This window comes from Oncorhynchus mykiss, chromosome 16 (assembly GCF_013265735.2).
Source record: "Oncorhynchus mykiss isolate Arlee chromosome 16, USDA_OmykA_1.1, whole genome shotgun sequence".
Classification (NCBI taxonomy): Eukaryota; Metazoa; Chordata; class Actinopteri; order Salmoniformes; family Salmonidae; genus Oncorhynchus; species Oncorhynchus mykiss.
Window position 1 is genome coordinate 41,997,813 of NC_048580.1, and position 23,355 is coordinate 42,021,167.

Sequence of the window (23,355 nt, forward strand, 5' to 3'; positions counted from 1 at the left end):
TAAATGCTGCGCTGTAATCGACGAACAGCATTCTTACATAGGTATTCCTCTTGTCCAGATGGGTTAGGGCAGTGTGCAGTGTGATTGTGTTGTCTGTGGACCTATTGGGGCGGTAAGCAAACTGGAGTGGGTCTAGGGTGTCAGGTAGGGTGGAGGCAATACGATCCTTGACTAGTCTCTCAAAGCACTTCATGATGACGGAAGTGAGTGCCACGGGGTGATAGACATATATCTCAGTTACCTTCGCTTTCTTGGGAACAGGAACAATGGTGGCCCTCTTGAAGCATGTGGGAACAGCAGACTGGGATAGGGATTGATTGAATATGTCCGTAAACACACCAGCCAGCTGGTCTGCACATGCTCAGGAGACGTGGCTGGGGATGCGTCTGGGCCGGGAAACCCTGCGAGGGTTAACAAGTTTAAATGTTTTACTCACGTTGGCTGTGATGAAGGAGAGCCAGCAGGTTTTGGTAGCGGGACGTGTCAGTGCACTGTATTGTTCTCAAAGCGAGCAAAGAAGTTGTTTAGTTTGTCTGGGAGCAATAGGTGGGTGTCCACGACGGGGCTGGTTTTCTTTTTGTAATTCGTGATTGACTGTAGACCCTGCCAGATACGTCTCGTGTCTGAGCCATTGAATTGCGACTCTACTTTGCTTGTTTGATTGCCTTGCGGAGGGAATAGCTGCACTGTTTGTATTCGGTCATGTTTCCGGTCGCCTTGCCATGATTAAAATCAGTGGTTCGTGCTTTCAGTTTTGCGCAAATGCTGCCATCAATCCACGGCTTCTGGTTGGGGAAGGTTTTAAAAGTCACCGTGGGTACAACATCACCGATGCACTTGCTAATAAACTCGCTCACCGAATCAGCATATACATCAATGTTGTTGTCTGAGGCTATCCAGAACATATCCCAGTCCACGTGATCGAAGCGATCTTGAAGCGTGGAATCAGATTGGTCGGACCAGCGTTGAACAGACCTGAGCACGGGCATTTCCTGTTCAGGTTTCTGTCTATAGGCTGGGAGCAATAAAATTGAGTCGTGGTCAGATTTGCCGAAAGGAGGGCGAGGGAGGGCTTTGAATGTGTCGCGGAAGTTAGAGTAGCAATGCTGCCAGCCCGGGTCACGCATTCTATATGCTGATCAAATTTAGGAAGCCTTGTTTTCAGATAAGCTTTGTTAAAATCCCCAGCTACAATAAATGCAGCCTCAGGATATGTGGTTTCCAGTTTACATAGAGTCCAACAAAGTTCTTTCAGGGCCGTCGAGGTGTCTGCTTGGGGGGGATATACACGGCTGTGATTATAATCGAAGAGAATTCTCTTGGCAGATAATGCAGTCGGCATTTGATTGTAAGGAATTCTAGGTCAGGTGAGCAAAAGGACTTGAGTTCCTGTATGTTGTTATGATCACACCACGTCTCGTTAATCATAAGGCATACACCCCCGCCATTCTTCTTACCAGAGAGATGTTTGTTTCTGTTGGCGCGATGCGCGAAGAAACCGGGTGGCTGTACCGACTCTCCAAACAGAGGATCCGCTTCTGGAAAGTCGTATTCCTGGTCGTACTGTTGGTAAGTTGACGTTGCTCTTGTTTCCAATAGTTCTTCCTGGCTGTATGTAATAAGACTTAAGATTTCCTGGGGTAACAGTGTAACCGTCGCGCCATGTTTATGACATCAAGGCCATATTTCTCTTGCTCCATTTTGATTTCCCCAGATGGACACTCAAACATCACATCCCTGTCATCTCCAGAGAGGAGAGCAGCTTCATACTGTTTTTTTTTGTTGTGTTGACCAAACGCAATGAATGTGACTGTCACCATCAGAATAGGCAGCCAGTCCGAATTCTGCAACTCTCCCTCCTCATTGGCCCTAACCCTTTGATGATTGAATATCTGAAGGGTCTGGAGCTTCCACCATATTTTCTCCACTTTACAGATCTGCACACATCGAAGGGTTAGGGCTAAGAGGAAGTGGTAGTAAGCAAATTGGGACAGGCTATGGAACTGGAATGGTCTTCCTGTCCTGTCAGACAGACCAGGAATTTGAGAGGAATCTCCATGCCCTGCAGGGGACAATGTCTGCAGATGGCAGCCCGCCAAAACCACAACCCCCCCCTCCCTCTCATCTTCCCTTCTTTTCATCTCGAGTCATTGTAAAGTGTAATGAAAGAAAGATGGATGAATAATTCAGCAGAGAGACCCAGTAGTGTTTAGAAGTCCCCTTTCATCTTCCAGTGATAACACTATGGCATGCAGGCTACAGACACCCGGTATTACAATCACTGTATTGAACCTATATGTCGTCTAGTCGGTAATCTGGGATTCCCATTACTGTACTCTCATTGGTAATTATGTTTCGTTTCCACAAGTCTTGCCCTCATTGATAAATGGGAGCACGGTCAGATGCTCGCTGCCAAAGGTTAACTCCCAAATGGCACCCTATTCCCTATGTAGTGCACTACTAGGCACTACATAGGGAATAGGGTGTCATTTAGGATGCAGTCCTCTCCTCATACTGTAACTTGCTAAATGGGAGCAGGTTCAGTCACTGCCATTGGCTTCAGATTCAGTCTAGTCTGGCCGCGTTCCTTCAGACGAGATGAGTTTAGACTGAGCTACAGCGTTAACTCTTCACTCCCAAGCAGCCCACATGGGAACCACGGCTGATCCCTTTTAGATCTCATCAACTCCAAATGGGTTTAGCAGTATTTAGCATCTGCCTTTTCCACTCTGGGTTTCAGCTGCAGATTAACTAGAGCAGAGGAGTCTGCACGCCTGTCTCCGAGTCAGGAGAACACACCTGCTCCATGTGTGAAAATCCTGATCTGTGATCTTGGCTATCTGTTGTTGAGCGACACGAAACAAGTGTAATAGATGATTGTTATGATTCACTTGCCATAGCCATATTGTGTTATTAGCTGCTCACCTGATCACATCCAAGAGACCAGACAAAATGGCTGATCACATCCAAGAGACCAGACAAAATGGCACTTGAGAATGGGTTTTGCCATTGGCATATAATGTTACTGGGTGCTCACACCTGATCACATCCAAGAGACCGCGAAAAAAATAGCACTTCTTCAGAATGATTTTCTTGAGAATGTGTTTTTGCCTGTGGCGGCTGGCAACATTGATATTGATATTATGCTGTGTTGTGTGAGGTCATCTGAATGGAGCTCAGAGTTCAAAGTGGCTAGTCTGGTGTGATGCACGCCACGAGGAATAAGCCAAGCGCAGACGTATACTCTATATTCATGGAATATAGTTACAGTACAAATCAAAGACAACTCAGCAGAACCAAAAACCTTCACGCTCCTTTAGTCATGTCAGGCACACACTTGGGGATTTGGCTGCTGCTGCCAAGCGGAGGCTGTCTCAGGTTATATCAAATACCACCCTTCCCTTTTGACAATTTGGGATGGCACAGATTGGAGTTCTCTCGGTGTGAACAAACAAGTGTGTAGGCAGGAGGGGTAAACAACATCACAGCACAGAAGACCCCTTCAGACAAATTAGGAACCACACCTCACAGGAACAACAATGCAACTATAACCATGATTTCTAAAATATGCCACTGTAGGCATACATCTAAGCATAGTGAGATGGTACATAGACTAGATTCATACTAATCAGATTCCTTTGTTACTATGGCTTCTGATGTTTAGCCAAAATAACAGTGGGCCTGATAATTCAATAACAACGTTTTGACTGAAGGTGGAGGGGAGAGATAGAGGGAATAACGGATTTGGGGAAGGGAGGGATGATTCCCAAAAGAATCCAGAGGTTGGACCCATGCCATGTCTGAGAGTAATCCAACAGAATGGCGCAGGCCTCTCTGTGATATTTCAAAATCTTTGCCAGGCAACCCCGAAAACCCCACCCTCCACCATCCGTCCTCCCCACTGGAACAGAATTACAAGGCTGCCAGTCCTGATACAGCGAGACAAGGGAGATTCTGTCCTAATTGGGCACACTGAACAACAAACAAGAATTCATGAACACATGTCCCTCCTCTTCTATGATCTTCTAATACTAATATGCTTATGGAAACTGTTTACTTTAGTGCTGCCCCAAAATGTAGGCTAGTCCACTGATCACTAATGACACAGAAAGTAAGGGACCTGGCGGTGGGCATCTGAGCTCTGCTTCCCATGTCCATCTGTCCTCTCAGACCACAGCTAATACATCATCTGTTATGGTTCTGTCACGCCGCCTGCCACAACCAGCCTTACAAGTCCAAATCTACGCAGACAATAGCATCAGAATACCACCCTAAAATCACCATAACAGCGCAAAATCAGTTTTAACAGTGATGTATTTGTCTGATTTTCAACGTGCGTGTCCTAAAATGACCACTCAGGCTCACCTCGCTCTGTTTCCTAGCATCCGCTTAAAACATCCGAAAGAGCCCTTCCGATTGAAGAAGGGTTTTATCCTCAAGGTGATGTCTTCCAGTTTATACTACTGATAGAAAAGGCCAGTCCTTGGGCATGTGCATTGTGTATCTCTCTCTGCTTGCCCTGTGCTGTCTGCCTGCAGTGGCTGCCATATCTCCCATTGTTCCAGGGCGAGTGGGAAGGCAGGCTTCCTGCCCCAATAGACCCTGCCTACTTACAACAGCTGTGGACTAGCCCCCACCTCTCCTCTCTCCTCCTCCTAAAACTACTGCCTCTGCTGCTGCTGCTAAACATTAACCCTGCAGCTGCTGGTCAGGCCATAAAGGAGATAGAGAGAAATGGGTTAGGTTTCAAAAGAAATCACACCACGTAACCGACAACGGTATGGAGCCGTGGACACAGAGAGGATATCCGACAGTCTGGCTGGCTGGCTAGTGGAGTAATGGAATTATTCATCCAGGGCTATTCAACTGCTTGTATAAAGAACATGGGTTCTGCGCTAAGAGGATTTTCATACCGATTCAGACAACTAATGAGGAGAGGATAGCCTCCCCTATGACCATGCAAAAGAGGGAAAGACGCTATTGAATGAATAACCTATACATAAACAACCAATACATGAGCTAATAATTCAAATATTCTGTTTGCTTTGTAATAGCATTTTTCATCTGTGATTTGACCAAGCACTATGCAGCTAATAATGCTTTTAAATAACACCTTTAATAAATGCCTTATACCAGTCGGCCGAATTGTTTCATATTTTCCAGTAAATTACCCTAATTGACATGGCAGAGAGGCCTGACCTGAATGTACTTGATTCCAGAGAAGACTTCCGGAACTCAAATAACAAAGCCCTGGGGTTATCTCAATGTCAGTGTTCTCAGCTTCTCTCTCTCTTGGAATCTAGATTTGACCGAAGCAGCTTGCCAATGGTGCCACATTCCTATAAAAGCTTGTAAACCTCTGCCAATTTAACACTGGAATTGGATAAATATCACTGTATTGCCCCATGTTGTATTGGGGAAAAAGGTGGCCATCCCTATGCCTAAAGTAGCACTAGGTTGAGGTGCATCCTCCTTCCTGCTGTCAAAGAAACAGAATCACTGTAGGGCAACCATAGAGGCAGAAATCTGTCTGTCCACCTAGTGGTTGGGAGAGAGAATACACTTCCACCTCCATCCAGTGTCATATAAATTGTGAATGAATCTGGCTGGATACCATTATTACATCCCAAATGGCACCCTAGTCCCTACATGGTGCACCACTTTTGACCAGGACCCATAGAGCTCTTGTAAAAGTAGTGCACTATATAGGGAACAGGGTGCCATTTGGGACTTTGTCAATGCCTCTGCTCTGTCGGACATTAATCCACACGGGCATCTAACTCTATGGGATGGATGTAGTGAACGGAACATTCACAGAAACAGTCTCCTCAAAGAGGGACAGATAAGCTGCACAGAGGCTGCCATGACCTGGATGATAGAGAGCAGGTCACATGGTACCCTGGAACTAACAGAGGGAATGAGAACATGTTTCACATAAAAGGCCTATTGTTACCCTTTTAAAGATCCACTTTCACTTCTCTGAGGATCACAACTCACAAATAGAACAGTCAATATTAATTGAATGCTCAATATCGACGTTATGTTATAGCGCTATTTATAGGAGTTGGTGATTGTAGGCTAGACACGTAATTGGCTGATGATAGGTAAAAACAGGTAGAGTACCGGTAGCTAAGGGGCTCACATTTCATAACATAGATACTAGTAAGCACTGATAAAAAAATATATATATTTTTTAATGCAGCTACAGTATATCATCAGATTCAGTCACTAGTAGTGACATTCTGACATACCCGGCCACCACTGAGCACCGTTCCACCTGGACCCTTACAGATTTGCCAAGACACGGCAAGACATTTGACTAAAACACAATGCAAACCTATGAAAGCCAAGTTCGTTCCATAAGACTGGCGTCCTCTGTCAATGTCCATAAAAAAAACACCAAAAGCCTCCACGGTTCAACCTGCCATCCATGCACCAAAGAAACACAAGCACCAAACGTTCACAAGCACTAAATGAATACAGCACAGCAGCCTAGCAAAATAAAGAAATGCAACTATGCATTGACAGATGGTCCATCTATCTCAACCATTCTTCTTCCTCGTCGAGCGGTTGGTTAGTTGTTGTGCAAAGCCAACCTCACTACTGTGAAAGGGGGTTGTAAATAAGACTAATGGGGTAAAACCCTATTGAGAGGTGACAGTTTAATGGCCTGTAGTGTGTACAGCTCCATGTGAGATGGAGCTAATTCACCTAGTAGAAATGTGACACTGGCTGCCTCTGCTCTGCTGGGAGATGCACACACATACACACACACACACACCCACACATATGCACACCCACGCACTCTCTCTCTCTCTCTCTACTGGGCAATGGGAGATGGGCAGGGTGTGTCCACAGCTGGGTAGATAAAATGAGAATGGTAGCCTTTATGGTAGTTTGTATGGAACTGCTCAGTTATGCCTTAGCCCGGGGCTAATTACGAAGTCAAAATCGTACTATCCATTCCAGAGACATCACCAAGAAGTACTGTCGCTTTTGCATTGCTGATTTAAACTGTGCATCTTCATGGAGCGTACACAGACACTGACATTGTTTTGAATGCATAAAAGGATCAGGCCTAATCTCGGCAAACTGCAAATGGGTAGTTGACATTATGGCCAAACCAAAAGTGAAAAAATAATTTATTCTAAAATTCAAGTTTAAAAATATATAGATGCATTAAACTGTCTAAACATTTCAAAATGTTACGTGGCCACCTTTGATACATGTTTTAATCCAATTGTATTAACCATTTCATGCATTAGTTCCTTGAATTGAATTTGTCCTCTGGTGTGACATCATAATTAATGCTAATATAATGGTTTAATGAATAGACAATACAAATACTTTAAATCAGTAATCATATTCTGTAATTTCAGTTGAAAAAACACGTAATTTCCTTCTATATTGACGGTAACAAAGTGTCTCCCCATTACATTTTGAGTAAGATTCAGTAATTTTACTAAACCTAGATTACGTTTACATGTATAATTTAGTCATTTAGCAGATGCTCTTATCCAGAAAGACTTACATTAGTGCATTAGTGCTAAGATAGCTAGGTGAGACAACATTTCACAATCGCAGCAAGTAGATTTTCCCTCAACAAAGTAGTTATCAGCAAAGTCAGTGTAAGTAGGAAAAGAAAAGTGCTTTTCCACCATGGGGGTGCCAATTTGTCCAATTGTGTATTATGATGATGTTAACCTGCCTCTTGCTTAACAGTTATTTCTACATTTTCTTCAAGGCAACACCTTTTTTTCCTTTCATTTATTGGCGTCACCCCATTGGACATTATGTCACACCGATGGACAATTGACAACAGGCAGTCAAATTTCACTTAAAAATAACAATACATTTCTATAAAAACAAATTATTTACCTTTATTTTACTAGGCAAGTCAGTTCAGAACAAATTCTTATTTACAATGACGGCCTAGGAACAGTGGGGGCCTGTTCAGGAGCAGAACGACAGCTCGGGGGTTTGAACTTGCAACCTTCCGGCTACTAGTCCAACGCTCTAACCACTAGGCTACCCTGCCGCCCCACACCATTACTGACGTTTAGAAGTGTCTGAATCCTCATTTAAAAGATTTCAAGTGTACTCATTCCAATTGAAGGGCTTCGAAAGAGTCCTGTACTGTTATTTTTCCATCACTACCTCCCCGAGTCAGGAGTGGTTCATTTAGGCACCTGCTGCCTTCCTTGGATTTTGGCTGCCGTTTCTTGGGCTCCCTCACCAAAATCGAACCCTGACTCACTGTTACCCGTGGTCACCATGGTAGGCACAGAAAGTACGATCGAAAAGCGTTCGTGGTGCCCGAGACTATCCTGCATGGGTTTTGAGTCTGATTGAATGCACGCATCCCCAAAGGTCAGCACTTGTTGGTTTGATTTAGCTCTAGAATTGTTGTAGTCATCCAAGTAATGTTGGAGCAATCAAAGGAAATACAACTGATTTAATTATCCATTCGCAGTTTCACTGTACCGGCCGTGTGTCCCAATACTTGCATGGCTTCAGTTTTGAGACAAGAATAATGCTAATGGTAAAGGTCACTCAGGTAGGCCGCCAAAACATTGAGGTGTACCTGGCCTCAAGGCGACCCCCGAACCCGACCTACCCACAGCCACAGCGTGGACGACATCGGTCCCGACATAGGTCTCGTTATGTCTGGCAAAAACCAAACACTGCATTCCACACACAGTAAGAACCTCAAACCAGCGCTCCAGCATGGTGGTGATAGTGTGATGATTTGAGGATTCTTTGCTGCCTCAGGACCTACGAATTCTGCTCCGTATCAGATCATTCTAAAGGAGAATGTCAGGCCATCCATCCATGAGCTGAAGCACAGCTGGGTCATGCAGCATTACAATGATCCAAGACACACAAGCAGGTCTACATCAGAAAGGCTGATAAGCAACACATTTTGGAATGGTCTAGTCAAAGTCGAGACCTAAACTCGATTGAGATGCCGTGACGGGACCTGAAAGGAGCCGTTCATGCTCAAAACCCCACAAACGTTGCGGAGTTAAAGCAGTTCTGCATGAAACAGTGGGCCAAAGTTCCTTCACAGAGATGTGAGACTGATCAATCCGATGTCACTAGTTTGCGTTGCCTTATGTAAGGGAGCATGATGTTTTACTTCACACACACACCACACACATTGCTGCATGTACTCACACACACATCCACTGTTTGTTTGCTGTTGTATTTGTGCTGTTGCCAGTGTCTTCTCTCTGTGTTGTCCGTTTTGTATTACATTGTTTTTATGTTTAATACCAGCCCCTATCCCCACAGGAGGCCTTTTGCTTCTTGGCAGGCCGTCATCGTTAATAAGAATGGATTTGCCTGGTTTAAATAAAAGGTAAAATAAAATCAAATGTTCCATTTATATAATATTAGGTTTTTGTTGAAGGTCTGATAACGTTCAGTGTAAAAAAATATGCAAAAATAGAGAAAATCAGAAATGGGGGCAAATACTTTTTTTCACGGCACTGTACATTCCATTCTCAGCATCGACAAAACTCTCTCTGTCCTCTATCTTGTTAAGTGTGTTCAGGTGTGTTGGCCACACCCACTAATGAGCGCTTGTTCCCTTTGAAATGCGGGCTGTTTGAATAGACTAAAATGAACAGCTTTGCATGTGTAAAGAAAACATGGCATGCTACCTCCATCATGGTGACGCAGTGGACTAATTCCATGGATAAAGAACAGATGATTATAGGTTGAAATCTTACTGATGCCGTGTCACAATAAAACATAGATGTGTTTGCACGATTAATGCCTAAGGAAATTAATTTCCATGTATACTATCTGTGCTTGGAGTTCAAAAAAATTAACCCAGGGCCCAGCGGTCTAAGGAACTGCGTCCGTGTCCGATCCCAGGCTGTGTCGCAGCCGGCCGCGACCAGGAGACAGCACACAATTGTCCCAGCATCATCCGGGATAGGGGAGGGTCTGTCCCATCGTGCTCTTGCGACTCCCTGTAGTGGGATGGATGCATGCACACTGACTTCGGTCTCCTCCGACACATTGGTGCGGCTGGCTTCCGGGTTAAGCAAGCAGTGTGTCAAGAAGCACTGCGGCTCGGGCAGGGTTGGGTTTCGGAGGACGCATGGCTCTCGACCTTCGCCTCTCCCGAGCCCGTACTGGAGTTGCAGCGATGGGACAAGACTGTAACCACCAATTGCATATCACGAAATTGGGGAGAAAAAGGGGTAAAAAATAAATAAAATGGTAACCCAAAATAATTTTGCAGTGTTATTAAATGTCTAATTGAAACATTCAGTGAACATTTAAAGGAAGTTATTCAAAAACCTCCAAATGGTCTACAATTTCCATTCTCAGAGCATTAACTATTAACATTTTCAGAACCTCCCTGCAACCTAAAAACAAATGTCCCCAGAACAGGCAACATTTTCACTTCTGTTCTCAAAACATTTAAGAAACGTTCAAATCAAATCAAATGTTATTTGCCATATACACATGGTTAGCAGATGTTAATGCGAGTGTAGCGAAATGCTTGTGCTTCTAGTTCTGACAATGCAGTAATAACCAACGATTCCACAACTACTACCTTATACACACACACAAGTGTAAAGGCATAAAGAATATGTACATAAAGATATATGAATGAGTGATGGTACAGAACGGATTAGGCAAGTAGATGGTATCGAGTACAGTATATACATATGAGATGAGTAATGTAGGGTATGTAAACATAAAAGTGGCATAGTTTAAAGTGGCTAGTGATACAAGTATGACATAAATATGGCAAGATGCAGTAGATGATATGGAGTACAGTATATACATATACATTTGAGATGAGTAATGTAGGGTATGTAAACATTATATTAAGTTCAGTTTTAACTGTCAGGAAACATATGGCTTTGTTCCCACAACCAATGTGAAACCAAAAACATACGTTCCCACAACTTCCAAGGAACCAAATGTGGTAGCTGGGCTAACCATTTAATTTAACCACAACATATTTTAATAGCTTTTTCTATCGTTAAATTGTCAAAAGATTATACTTTTTTAAATTGTACTTTTAAAAGGCGTCACACCAAAGGACTAAGAAATGTACCCCTTTTTTGGCAATGGCAAAAAAGTACAATATTTTGATAAACATTTCTGATAAAGCTTACAATCTGTTCAGACCATGTGCTCCAGCTCTCTCGCCCCGAACAATGGTACACAAATGCTGGCTCACTGTTAAATCACACCATGTGGACATTGATTACATTTTGTCACCAAAACCATGAATTGACTTGGGGAAAGGAATTGTATCATTTTTTTTCATTCATTTACTTAAGTTAAAAGTTCAAAACCTTTACCTGTAACAGTCACAGCTTTGAACATTTATCCAAGGCCTGTCTGCTCATTGGGCAGCCGCCTATAGCGCCAGATTGACAAGGGCGCCATTTTCTGAGCTAAACTGACCAAGACGCACCTCCAACAACAACACATACAACCTCACATAATACTGCCCCCAAAAAATGACAATTTCTCTCAACCAGTGACATATGGGCTTTTTAGGTGAGCACTGATGGTGCCCTGTGATAAGCAGTGTCCATTTTGTCAAAGGCAGGGGCGCAAAATATTTAGCTTGTCCATTCCCAGCGCGCCTCTGGGTGCTGTTGGAGAGCCGCAATCACTGCAGTTCTCCACCAACGTTGTCAAAAAACAGACACTTTTTACATCATGCAGGTTTCTCCGATCAAATAGCCTAACCTAAATGGCGCTTAATCAAATAAAACAGGTCAAAGTAAAATGGACGCTAAGGAATGGACAATCACAACTGTTGTCCAGGAGTTTCACCCCATTGTCATGATCAGTGGTTTCAAGTTTGTATCCGTCAATTATTGACAAGCTGATCATGGAGAAAAAGAAAACACTTCTGCATTTCCCGCTGTGTAAACACATTGCAAATAGGCTCTCGATAACTGCTGATAAAGTTGGGTAGCTGATTTTCAGAGCTTGAATTGCCAAACTGATTAGTCACATAAATCGGGACTAATAAAGCCAATGCAACAGCCTGTTTTACAAAAGGTAGGCCAACAACATAGATGGGCATTCAAAAAATTCCAGTGTGGGCGACAAGGTAGGCTACACCCCAGTAAGCACGAGCCGATGTCTTTTGGACGTCTTTTATTGGTCCTGTCCGGATCGGATGTCTTTTTTTTGGTGTTTTACAAACATTAGGCTTACCACAGTTAGGCATTTATGAAATTCACTATAGGATATACCTCAGTAAGCAGTAAGCACGGACCGATGCAGACACCTTTTGGACGTCTTTTTTTGGTGCAGCCCGGCCTTGATTTCCACATCCACGGACATTGGTGTTTGGTCCGGACCAAATCTGAGCCAATCATGTTTAGTTCACATTTGGTGCGGTTCAGACCGGCCTTGATTTCAATGGTCATTTATTTTTGGTCCGGTCCAAATCTTAACCAATCATAGACGTCGATGTTTGGTTCAGATTTTGTCTGGTAATGGACCAGCCTTGATTTGGCCCAAACATATACGTCTGGAAAATACTTATTTTCAACATCCAGATAATTAGTAGCTTATTTTCAACTAATTCAGAACTGAAAATGAACCTGATTTCAAAGCCCGAAAAATATGTATTTTTCAACGTCCAAAAAATATTTTTTCAACTTTCATTCAGAACCTACATTGAACCTAACTTCAACGTCTGGAAAATATGTATTTCTGACATCTTTTCAACAACATTTTGCTTACTGTGACTATTCTAGTTTCGCCCGGGTGGTATTTTTTGGTCTTGGCTAAGGCGGCAGAACCGCAAGGAATGGCCCTGCATTTATCACCATTGATTCAAAATGGTAAGAAAACTAATTATACAGTGCATGAATTTACTTATGATCCAAGTTTTTAAAAAACAAAGCTTTAATAAAATTACATTATATATTTGTTTGCCATTACGAACAAAAAGGGTTATAAAACCCACTATCTTTTATAACTGAACCCAGTAACCACACAACAACCATTATAAATACCTTTCAGGTCAAATTTTTGATGATCTTAATAAAAAGTTGATGAATTGTTCCTCTTTACATTCTACTAAACATTAAACTCTGTAAGGAAAAACATTTGTCTCGCCTGTTTACAGACAGGTTTTTACACAGCTGTTTTTACACAGACAGGTTTTTACACTTCAGTGATAACAGGAATCCCCTTGCCAACAACTGGAGTTCTCTTGCCAGCACTTGGACAGGCAATGAAGTCTGGGTCATGCTCAGTAGGGCAAAACATACCAATGAATATGAGCTTTTCTTATTGAACAAATTCAAGTAGTACCTCACTGTTTCGCCAGCTTCAAAAAGTGATCTACTGTGTAGTACCTATTGGACACAACCCTGGACCTCTGCAATGTTCCGCTACATTTTTCGACTGAATGTGGCCCTGACTACAGGCTGGTAATAGAACAGCAGTGTTGCACTCAAGGCCAGAGTGGAGCACGAAGCATTAACATACGGGCATGGACATAGCCAGCCAGCAGCAGCTAACATCTGGACGCCAGGCACCGTGGACGCATCTCAAATGACACTCTATTCTCTATAAAGTGCACTACTTTTGACCAGGGCCCATAGGGCTTTGGTCAAAAGTTGCGCACTATGTAGGAAATAGGGTGCCATTTGGGAGGTAGCCGTGTCAGTCAGTACAGACACCCACAGAACCATCTCAGCTGAGCCAAGCATGTTCTCACATCTCAACATCCACATCCTTTGTCCTCATGTCTGGCCAGACCCAGAAAGACTTATTCATAGAATAAAATATATATAATTGAAGTAAAGTTATGGAATGGTTACTATATGGTTGGAAAGTGGAAACAGAACTAAGTTTACCTTCGGTCTCTCCAAAATGACCAATAACAATCTGTCCTTTATCAAATAAATGTATCAAACCAGAGGATACTAGCTTTATAATGTTCATGGTTTTGTCCAAGTATCTCCATGTTTTTCAGACCATGTCAGCTAACGTTTTTTTTAGCGCATTGATTTTGTTGTCATGTTTCAGTCATATTAAATTAGCTTTAACGCTTATTTAAGTTTTGGGAACCCCTGCATTAGAGGAATGAATTGGGGTAGCCATAGGCCTATCTAAGCCAAAAAGGCTATTGTTATCATTCAATAACAAACAAATGATTTTATATAGTTTATATTAGGAGAGAAATAGAAGAGGAAGAGTTTAAACTGTTCTTATAATGACCCCTAAATTATGTTCTGCCTTTAGTCGACACACACACACACACACACAGTTATGTTCTATCCTCGTTGAGATCTAAAACACATTTCCATTCAAAATCCTATTTTCCCTAACCTCTACATTTCAAATATACTTTAGCCTCATGGGGACGTGGGAAATGTCCCCACAGGGGAGAACATCCCTTGTTTTACTATCCTAGAATAACAAACGGCTGCGGGACATGGGGGGCTTCCAAATATCTGCGGGGGGCAACATCGACATATCTGCAGTGTGTGGAAACGGTAGTGATGTTACCGGGAGATATTCGTGATTCCTCCTGCTTTGAGCTCTGCCATATCGTTCCAGCTCCACGTGGTAATTTATGAATATTTCTACATGCTAATGTGTGGTTCCAGAGACACACACACGCTGCTCCAGAAGCGTCTCTACTCGGCTGCATAACAATGGTAACTACCAGCATGCAGCAAAAAGGCGGGGTGCAGAGGGCGATAGAGTGAACATTTATTTATAACAGACGAGAGGGGGATAATGCAAATGCACAGAGAAGCAGTACGTTTAAGAAAGATACACCTCTTACAGCCCAATGACACTGACCTGTCTGCGAAAAGACATTCAATAACAGCATTGTCGAAGTGTGTTAATATAAGTCTCAATGCAGCTCTGTACAGACATGTTTCCATTGCTCTAATTCCTTATACTGGAGCAGTGAACAGTCATCACAACCAGGAACGTTGAAACAACTTCTCTAGGGAATGAATGACCTTGATTTTAGAGGTTATAATCTCAACAAAAGCACTAATTAGGCCTACTCTATGCATATGAGCACAAGGACTTGTCAAACACTACGTCTAGACGTCTCGTGTAGTGCTATGCCATCATGTTATGGCTGATGCATTAGAAGAAAAGTATTTCTTTGTCAGCATAATTCTGTCACAAAACAATACATCGAAGCATGCCAATATGATCAAATGGCAAATAAATATGTTTTGATCATATGTTCCATCGTATGACTGAAAATTATCTGCGTGTTTGAAACAATCTTGTAACAATTCACTTGGGAAAAATAATCCATGTTTCTCTCAATGGATCCAAACGCCATCATGTTTTAGGGTTTGTAAATAATTCTAAATCCACTGCAACATTTCCTTTTATAACATATCTTTCAACGGTCTCTAGGCAGACATGTGGGACACAAAAGGCCTGCAACACATCTGTATTTAAATAATGTTTTTGAACTAAATTATCCAGGGTGAGGGAATACTTTTACTGCCCATTATACTTGAATTAGTCACTGCTGTTTATGGTGTAAGTGAGCACACCAAATATACATTATAACCTACATTCCAAAAGTGCCCAGAAATTGTTAGGGGTTTTCCCATAAATCAAATCCATGTTTTGGATTCGTGTCCGCCAGACAACAGACCAACCTAGACAATGCTATTAGTAGCCTAGCCTACATTGCCATTATGTAGACTTTTGGAGGGCAACAGCATATATTCCTAGATGTATAATTTCCCGGTTTTATCTGGAGGGAGACCACATCGCTCACAGCAACTGGCATGTTATTTTGGTATGGTTGTTTTTAGAAACTAACCCTTAACCGATTGTTGACAGGTGTATAAATCGAGCACACAGCCATGCAATCTCCATAGACAAACATTGGCAGTAGAATGGCCTTACCGAAGAGACCTTTTAAAATCAGTTCGTCACATTTAGCTCTTATCCAGAGCAATTTACAGTAAGTAGCCTAGTGAGTGCAGACATTTATGCTTGCAATGAAACTCACCTCATTTGTTGATTAGGCTACCGCAGAAAAACGTACCATAAAACGTATAAATAGCTCCTTTATTAGATAGCTAGCCTACATTTAAATCATTGTATGAAAGAGATCCAGTCTTAGGACGATGTCTTCTCGGTTGCATTTAGCCTTGCAGGCAGCGTTGTGTCCGAGACTGGTTTAGAGAAGAGTGACGTCAAACAGCCCCACATTGCCAAGTATGACCAACCTCACCGAAGGAGATTTATTTATATATACACACAAATAATAAAACACCCACCGTTGAACTCACCTGCAGCCTCGAAAGGTCCATGTTTAGCGGATGATACTTTGGAGAATAATACTCTCAGCGTTTGGCAAACCAAAATATTGGCATTCTCAGAAACAATTTAGTGGTGCTGCAGAAGTAAAATGGATCCAATGGACACACTTGGTTACATACTGGTGAAAATAGTCAGTAATTTGTTGTTTCAAGAATAGGCTATTATGTTCAAACTAAACTACTTGCAATAATTACGTTTCACCCATTTCGAGAACCCTATAAAGGAGGTGTAATAAGGTAAAAATCAATAAATGCATTTGTGGAGTGTTTATTGAACAGTAACAAACCAGAGTTACAAGTGGTGTTTCATCTCTTCACTACACCAACACTGACTTTGTATACAAGATATACATATGTTTGTAGTTTAAGGAGAAACCAGGATTTATTAAATTACACAGGTAAAGTTGAGAAAGGCAACGGTGCACAAGACCAGACAGACATTGAACCGACTCAGAGAGTATCAGCAAAAGTTAGTAATATGACAACTGATTAAACAATGACTTAACAGTAGTCATTTGGCAATGGTGTGCAAAGGCTTTGTTATGATCTACCACCTTGAAGATCCATCCTGGCTTTGAATTGGTCAACTCAACATTAGTCTCTGGAATTCAACACAAGTCTGGAGGCAAAGCTCTCATCTGGAGGTGTCTGCAGCAACATGGTCCAGTTCTGTAGATGAATTTTCCGTGGTGTCCCCTCCTCCTATTACCTCTGATACAATCTGGAGGGGAAGATGAGCAGTTTAGCTAAACCTAGATTCATTTATAGCACGCATTAGCCATCAACAATGTAGAGTGCCTTCAGAAAGTATTCATACCGTGTGTGTGTGTAACAGCCTGACTTGATTAAATAGATCTGTTTCTCCACATAATGACAAAGTGAAAACGTGTAGACATTTTTGTAAATTTATTGAAAATGAAATATCTAATTTACACAAGTATACACACTCCAAATAGAGCTCAGGTGCAGCCAACTTTCTTTGATTATCCTTGAGAGATCACTACAACTTGGAGTTCACCTTGTTGCCAATTAAATTGTTTGGACATGATTTAAACTACAGAGTTCCTTGGCTGAGATGGGAGAACCTGCTAGAAGGACAAAGGTCTCTACAGAACTTCACAAATCTGGGCTTTATGGGAGAGTGGCCAGACAGAGGTCACTCCTGAGAAAGAAGCATGACACCACGCCTGGAGTTTGCAAAAAGGCATGTGAAAGACTGAGTATAAGGCAAAAGATTCTGTGGTCTGATGAGACAAATTGAACTCTTTGGCCTGAATGCAAAGTGCCATTTCTGGAGAAAACCAGGCACAGCGCAACCTTGTAACGCCATCCCTACCGTGAAACATGGCGGTGACAGCATCACGCTATGGGGATGCTTTTCAGAAAGGCAGGGACTGGAGAAAGGGGGAATAATGAATGGAGCCAAATCTTTGATGAGAACATGCTTCAGAGTGCAAATGACCTTGGAACGCAAAATCTTTGCCCCAGTCTAACAGCACAACGACGCCAAGCGTACAATGTCACTAATGGCTTCAGAACAAGTACGTGAAAGTCCTTGAGCGGCCCAGCCAAACTCCAGGCATGAATTCCATTGAAAATCTGTGGAAAGTTTCACCGCCACTCCCCATCTAACTTAACAGATTGTGAGAAAATCCCCAAATAGATGTACACAGCTGATAGACATACCCTAGATGATGACTCAAAGCTGTAATCACCAAAGGTGCTTCTATGCGAATACCTACGTAAATTATAGATTTCTGCATTTTATTTTCAATTACATCTGCAAAAATTATACATTTTTCTCCCCACTTTGTCATTATGGGGTATTGTGTATAGATTCAATTCAGGCTGTAACAACTAAATGTGGAATAACTCAAGGGGTATGAATACTTTGAAGGCACTGTACATTTTCAATCTACTCAACTTTATAAGAATGTATTTTTCTGTTGGTTAGTCATTCCTTTCAGAACTGCTACAACTACTATGCTGAATAATAATAAATAATCACACACACATGTTGGAAAACTCTACATATTGCTGATACACAACCATGTTTATAGTCAGACATTGGGGAGCTGGGGTGCTAAACTGATATGTGGAATTGTTTGAAGACTGTCATACATTTGGTTTCCCATCTCTTCATTCAAAGACTCATTCACGGACACAATTACTGACAGTTGTGGCTGCTTCGTGTGATATATTGTTCTCTACTTTCTTGCCCTTTGTGATGTTGTCTGAGCCCAATAATTTTTCTACCATGTTTTGTGCTGCTGCCATGTGTTGCTACCATGCAATGTTGTCTTAGGCCTCTTTATGTAGTGTTGAGGTGTCTTGTCGTACTGTGTGTTTTGTCCTATATATTTTGCCTTCTGGTAGGCCGTCATTGTAAAGAAGAATTTGTTCTTAGCCGACCTGCCTAGTTAAATAAAAACTCATTTAGCCATTTGATTTGGAATTTTAGGACCATTCCAAAGTTGACACCTATTCATTCCAGGTTTTTTATTATGGACTGTCATTTCGCTTTGCTTATCAGAGCTGTTCTTGTCATAATATGGACTTAGCCCTTTTTGGTAACAGACCATCTTCTGTATACCACCCCTACCTTGTCACAACACAACTGATTGGCTCAAATGCATTAAGGAAAGAAATTCCACAAATTAACAAGGCACAACTGTTAATCGAAATGCATTCCAGGTGACTACCTCATGAAGCTGGTTGAGAGAATGCCAAGCGTGTTCAAAGCTGTCAAGGCACTTTGAATTATCTATATATTTTGATTTGTTTAACACTTTTGGTTACATGATTCCATAGTTTTAATGTCTTCTATTATTCTACAATGCAAAAAGAAAGTAGTAAAAATAAAGAAACCCTTGAATGAGGTCTCCAAACTTAACTGGTACTGTAGATTTGCCTTTACTACTAATGCCCAAAGAAATGCATTGAATAACACTCAAATCTCAAAAAAGACAGTAAAAACATTTAGAAGAAAGGTTTAAGTGTGTCCTGAATCTAGGAGATGAAAAATACATTTTTTTTTTACACATATTTAACCCTTGGGTAGGCACAAAACTACCGTCATACTTCAATTTGTTTATTTATTTTTTTTACGGGTACCGATTACCTTCATATGAATCCTGTGACACTTGTGGGTCCTAGACCAAAACGGAGAACACGCGAGTCTCCCCTTTCCATAATGGTAATAGTTTGTAGGCCAAACCGTTCGGACGCTACAGCTTTCCGGGATGTCTCATGGTCTGACAAACATTGCTCTAATTCAACCACCTGTCACCGCAGATGCAGAAGTGCGACACTGGCGGATGTGGTGGATCGAGACGCATCCAAAGGAAAAAAAATAAATAAATAACAGGTCCCTAGCCTAAACTGATGGATTTCGACAGGGATTTTTTTTATTATGCAACTTATGTATTCATGTATGTATGCATCTTAGACCAGCGCTTCAATCGACTTTCGGGGGTTAAGAAATCAAGGGCGACAACTCACTTGGTCCTCTATAGACTGCAGAACTCTCTCAGAGAGCTCCATGTCAGCAGAGTCATCGTGTCCCGAAGCATCCAGCTCGACCCCAGTCAGGATGTCCATAGGACCCTCAGCGATGGCCCTGATAGTCTGGTCCTCCAGAGCCAGGGCCGTGTCAAACATCAGAGGGGACGGAGGACACCCCACTACATCCAGGTCCTACAGGAGATGAACAGGAGAGGGGCGGGGAAGACATTAGTGGGTAAGTGTTACAAGGTGTTTCTATTCCTCAGCCAAGTAGATTAATGCAGCTACATTACAGGGGAAGTAAAAGGCAGAGAGAGTTGTGACAGATAAACACTAATGCTATGGTTGAGCACATACAGCAAGCCAGTGAAATCCAACCCTTTTCAATGGGGACCCCATTTTTTGCACCAGAATTTCTGCCTACCCTATCCCACCAAATCTAATGAAACTTTAAAATCTATAAAATGGATTTATTACAATCTCTTAAAATGAATAAACCAATAAATACATTTTTCAAAACATTTGTATATTGCCCCATACAATAAATCAGTAAAAAAAAAAGAACACAAAATTGTTTTTAAATGGGCCTGTCGACTTTGAATAATACTGCTGTGAGCCTTGTTAAAAGGGATTACGTCAGGAATGTGGAAATGAAGCCCATAATCTACTTCCCTAGAATCAGATGAACTCGTGGATACCATTTGTCTACATGCAGTTTGAAAGAAGTTGCAAAGGATTACCTCAATTGCTAACTAGCATTTGTGGTAGTGAGCATTGGCTCACCAAACTACCTCTAACTTCCTTCATACTGCACACAGAGACAATTGTATCCACGAGTTCATAGACTCGAGAAGAAACACCCAAAATCACGACATATCACGTTAAGGCCATTCTAGAAGGTATGACATCAAAGTATTTTAGACGCTATTTTGGTATCAAAGACTCATGAAACCAACACTTTAAATGTTTATATTTTAGTTCAGTATACATGCAACATGTTTAGACATTCTGGGGGGTGAAAAAAAGAAAATCAGTTTTGGAGGAATAAACGTGTTTGTTGCTTCCAACTGAATTGACTATCCCCTTTGTTAATATGGGGGAAACCAACAGACCATGGGAAGATGTTAATGTTGGCCCTGTTAGGATCTGGACAGCTACAAGCTGTCAGACTTGATTAGGGCACCTTTAGCAATAATGGTAGCAGAAAGAGTGAAAGTAAATCTTGGGGGGGGGGGTGAAGAAATTAAAAACAACACAAATCAGTGAGATACACACCTCTGACTCCCAGCAAGTTTCCTGTTCTTATGATATACTCATAGTCTGAAATCCAGACACGTTGTGTGGTAACATTCCACCCCTTGTACGGTGTCATATGCCAGAGTACAAGCAGTGGAATGTTAGCACAAAACATCTGTTCTCAACTATCCTACCTGGTTAAATAAAGGTGAAAAAAAAAAAAATAAGAGCAGGAAACTTGGTGGTCAGACTTCACGTACGTCACTGAACTCTAGCGGCAGGCTCTCCGTGGGCTGTAGCTCTGCAGCACTCAGGTACATGTCTTTGGGCAGTACTGCATCCAGCTGCTCTGGGGTCAGGGCCGTCTCCTGTTCAGGCTGGTACATGGGGGGAGGCAGGGAGAGGTGCAGGGGGCAGCGAGGCTCCTCTGACTGGCCCATGTGAACGGGCCGGTCACAGGGAACATCCTTCAGCCCCGGACACATCTTGAACAGTACCTGGTTACTGTCCTGGTAGATGTCTGGATGTCTTATGGTAAAGAATAATAACTGACATCCACAATGGCAATTACATCAGTTATAGTCTCCCATTAAGATACTTCAGAGTATTGTGTATTACTCTGCTATAGGAACCAATGTGAGGAAGCCTAGAAATCAAGGCTAGATCAGCTCATCTTCCTTCGGTGTTGGGCATCTATAGGAATCATGGGCATGCAACAGAACGTCAGAAACAAAAAAAAAAAACACCAGTTAGACCAGGGGTGTCAAACTCGTTCCATGGAAGGCCTAGTGGGTCGCTGGATTTCCTTTCAATTAAGACCTAGACAACCAAGTGAGGCGAGTTCCTTACTAATTAGTGACCTTAATTCAGCAATCAAGTACAAGAGAGGGAAAACCCGCAGACACTCTGCCCTCCATGGGCTAAGTTGGATACATATGCGTTAAGCAAACAATTAGCACCGTCATTACAATTACCACACAAATAAGCAGTCTACAACAACAGCATTAAAACGACGTAGGTAGTTTTTACTAGCTTTACATCACAAGTTCACTACAATAACAGTATTTGGGTATTTGTTGTGTGAGACGCTGCAAGGTACAAATAAATGGCTTAAAAAGGCTTGGTTGGTTTTGTATAGCAAAATTTTGCAACAGGTTGACAAACGCTTTGCTCGGAATTAACCAGGTTTTATTGATTCTTGGAATAACATTTTAAGCAGAATTACTTGCTATGTCAACCACTTGATTACTAGCAGACCAACAGCGTAATGAAACTGGCGTACACACGTTTCTGTTCGAAAAAAAACATGAAGTAAAAAATGTTAAAATAACGGACTTGTAAAGGAGGCGTTTGTTCCTTCCAACTGAATTGACTATTCCCTTTGTTAATATAGAGAAAACCAACAGACCATGGGAAGATGTTAATGTTGGCCCTGTTAGGATCTGCACAGCTACCACAAACTGTCAGACTTGATTTGGGCCCTTTTAGCAATTGTGTGTAGTAAAGGGAGAGTGAAATTAGTCCATGAATATTCTGCAGGTCAAGCACATAAGAAGTTAGGGTTCGAATGGGAAATACGTTATTCTGCAGACTGGTTATCAAGCTTGGACCGCCTTACTAACTAATGCTCCAGTTAACTAATGCCCCCAGCTTTCGGCACAACAAGCATTAGTATGCTAGGGTAACACAAAAGTCCACGAAAAAGATTAATGCAAATTTGAAAACGAACTTTAGATAAACACATGACTGATCATAGAGGACACCAGAAGAACCGTATGAAGGATACGAGAGACGCAATGTCGTGTCATTGGGAGACACTGGTTAGAACAGCGGGTCCCTTCCACATAGGAGATACACCTCTGGCTGGACCGCATCGTATGCGCCTGTAGAGAGAACACACACAACGACAGGAATAAGGTTAAGATCCTCAAATTCCTCAACCAAAGTTTGGTTGAGGTTAACGCATACGGTGACCAGTTAATGCAACGTCTTAGTCCGGATACACCAAATCCGGCATACTGCCTGCGTTCCCACAAAACACAGTTTTCCCTCTGCTGACACTATTGTACTGAGACGATATATCAAATTGATGTTTTAGCACAATGTTCCAAATATCTGTATCGCAAGGATCATATTTATTTCTGAGCGTGCTGCCTTTTTGGTCTGGTCTCCGTTATGCCTTCTGTGCACCTTCCCACTCAGACACCAAGCCCCTGTCACTCACAACGAAATAAATTGCTGTTTGTCAGAGGAAGTTAAAACTCGCTATTTGCATTAGAGGTTAAGTCCA

General features: G+C 42.1%; 2 protein-coding genes and 1 non-coding gene across 4 annotated transcripts in view; all 3 read right to left on the reverse strand.

Moving 5' to 3' along the window:
* The window catches only part of LOC110492019 (nck-associated protein 5-like), a 52,062-nt gene extending 35,874 nt beyond the window's left edge, over positions 1–16,188 (reverse strand). Inside the window, exon 1 of one of the 2 annotated variants that reach the window (XM_021565973.2) lies at positions 16,013–16,188. The gene's annotated coding sequence lies outside the window, so the exon portion shown is untranslated. Of the gene's footprint in view, positions 1–4,365; positions 4,577–16,012 lie in introns of those variants that run through there. The other variant, XM_021565972.2, reaches the window with a different exon arrangement.
* Positions 16,189–16,578: 390 nt separating this feature from the next.
* On the reverse strand, positions 16,579–20,023 carry LOC100301771 (poly (ADP-ribose) polymerase family, member 3; the record flags this gene model as incomplete). Its single annotated transcript, NM_001160600.2, is given in 2 exon segments — positions 16,579–17,046; positions 19,827–20,023. Coding segments are annotated over 2 exon segments (284 nt in total), but the record flags the coding sequence as incomplete, so codon positions are not given.
* Positions 20,024–22,413: 2,390 nt separating this feature from the next.
* Positions 22,414–22,549, reverse strand: LOC118939612. The gene has a single exon (XR_005036645.1). It is a non-coding gene; the product is annotated as a small nucleolar RNA SNORA2/SNORA34 family (small nucleolar RNA).
* Positions 22,550–23,355: the final 806 nt, after the last annotated feature.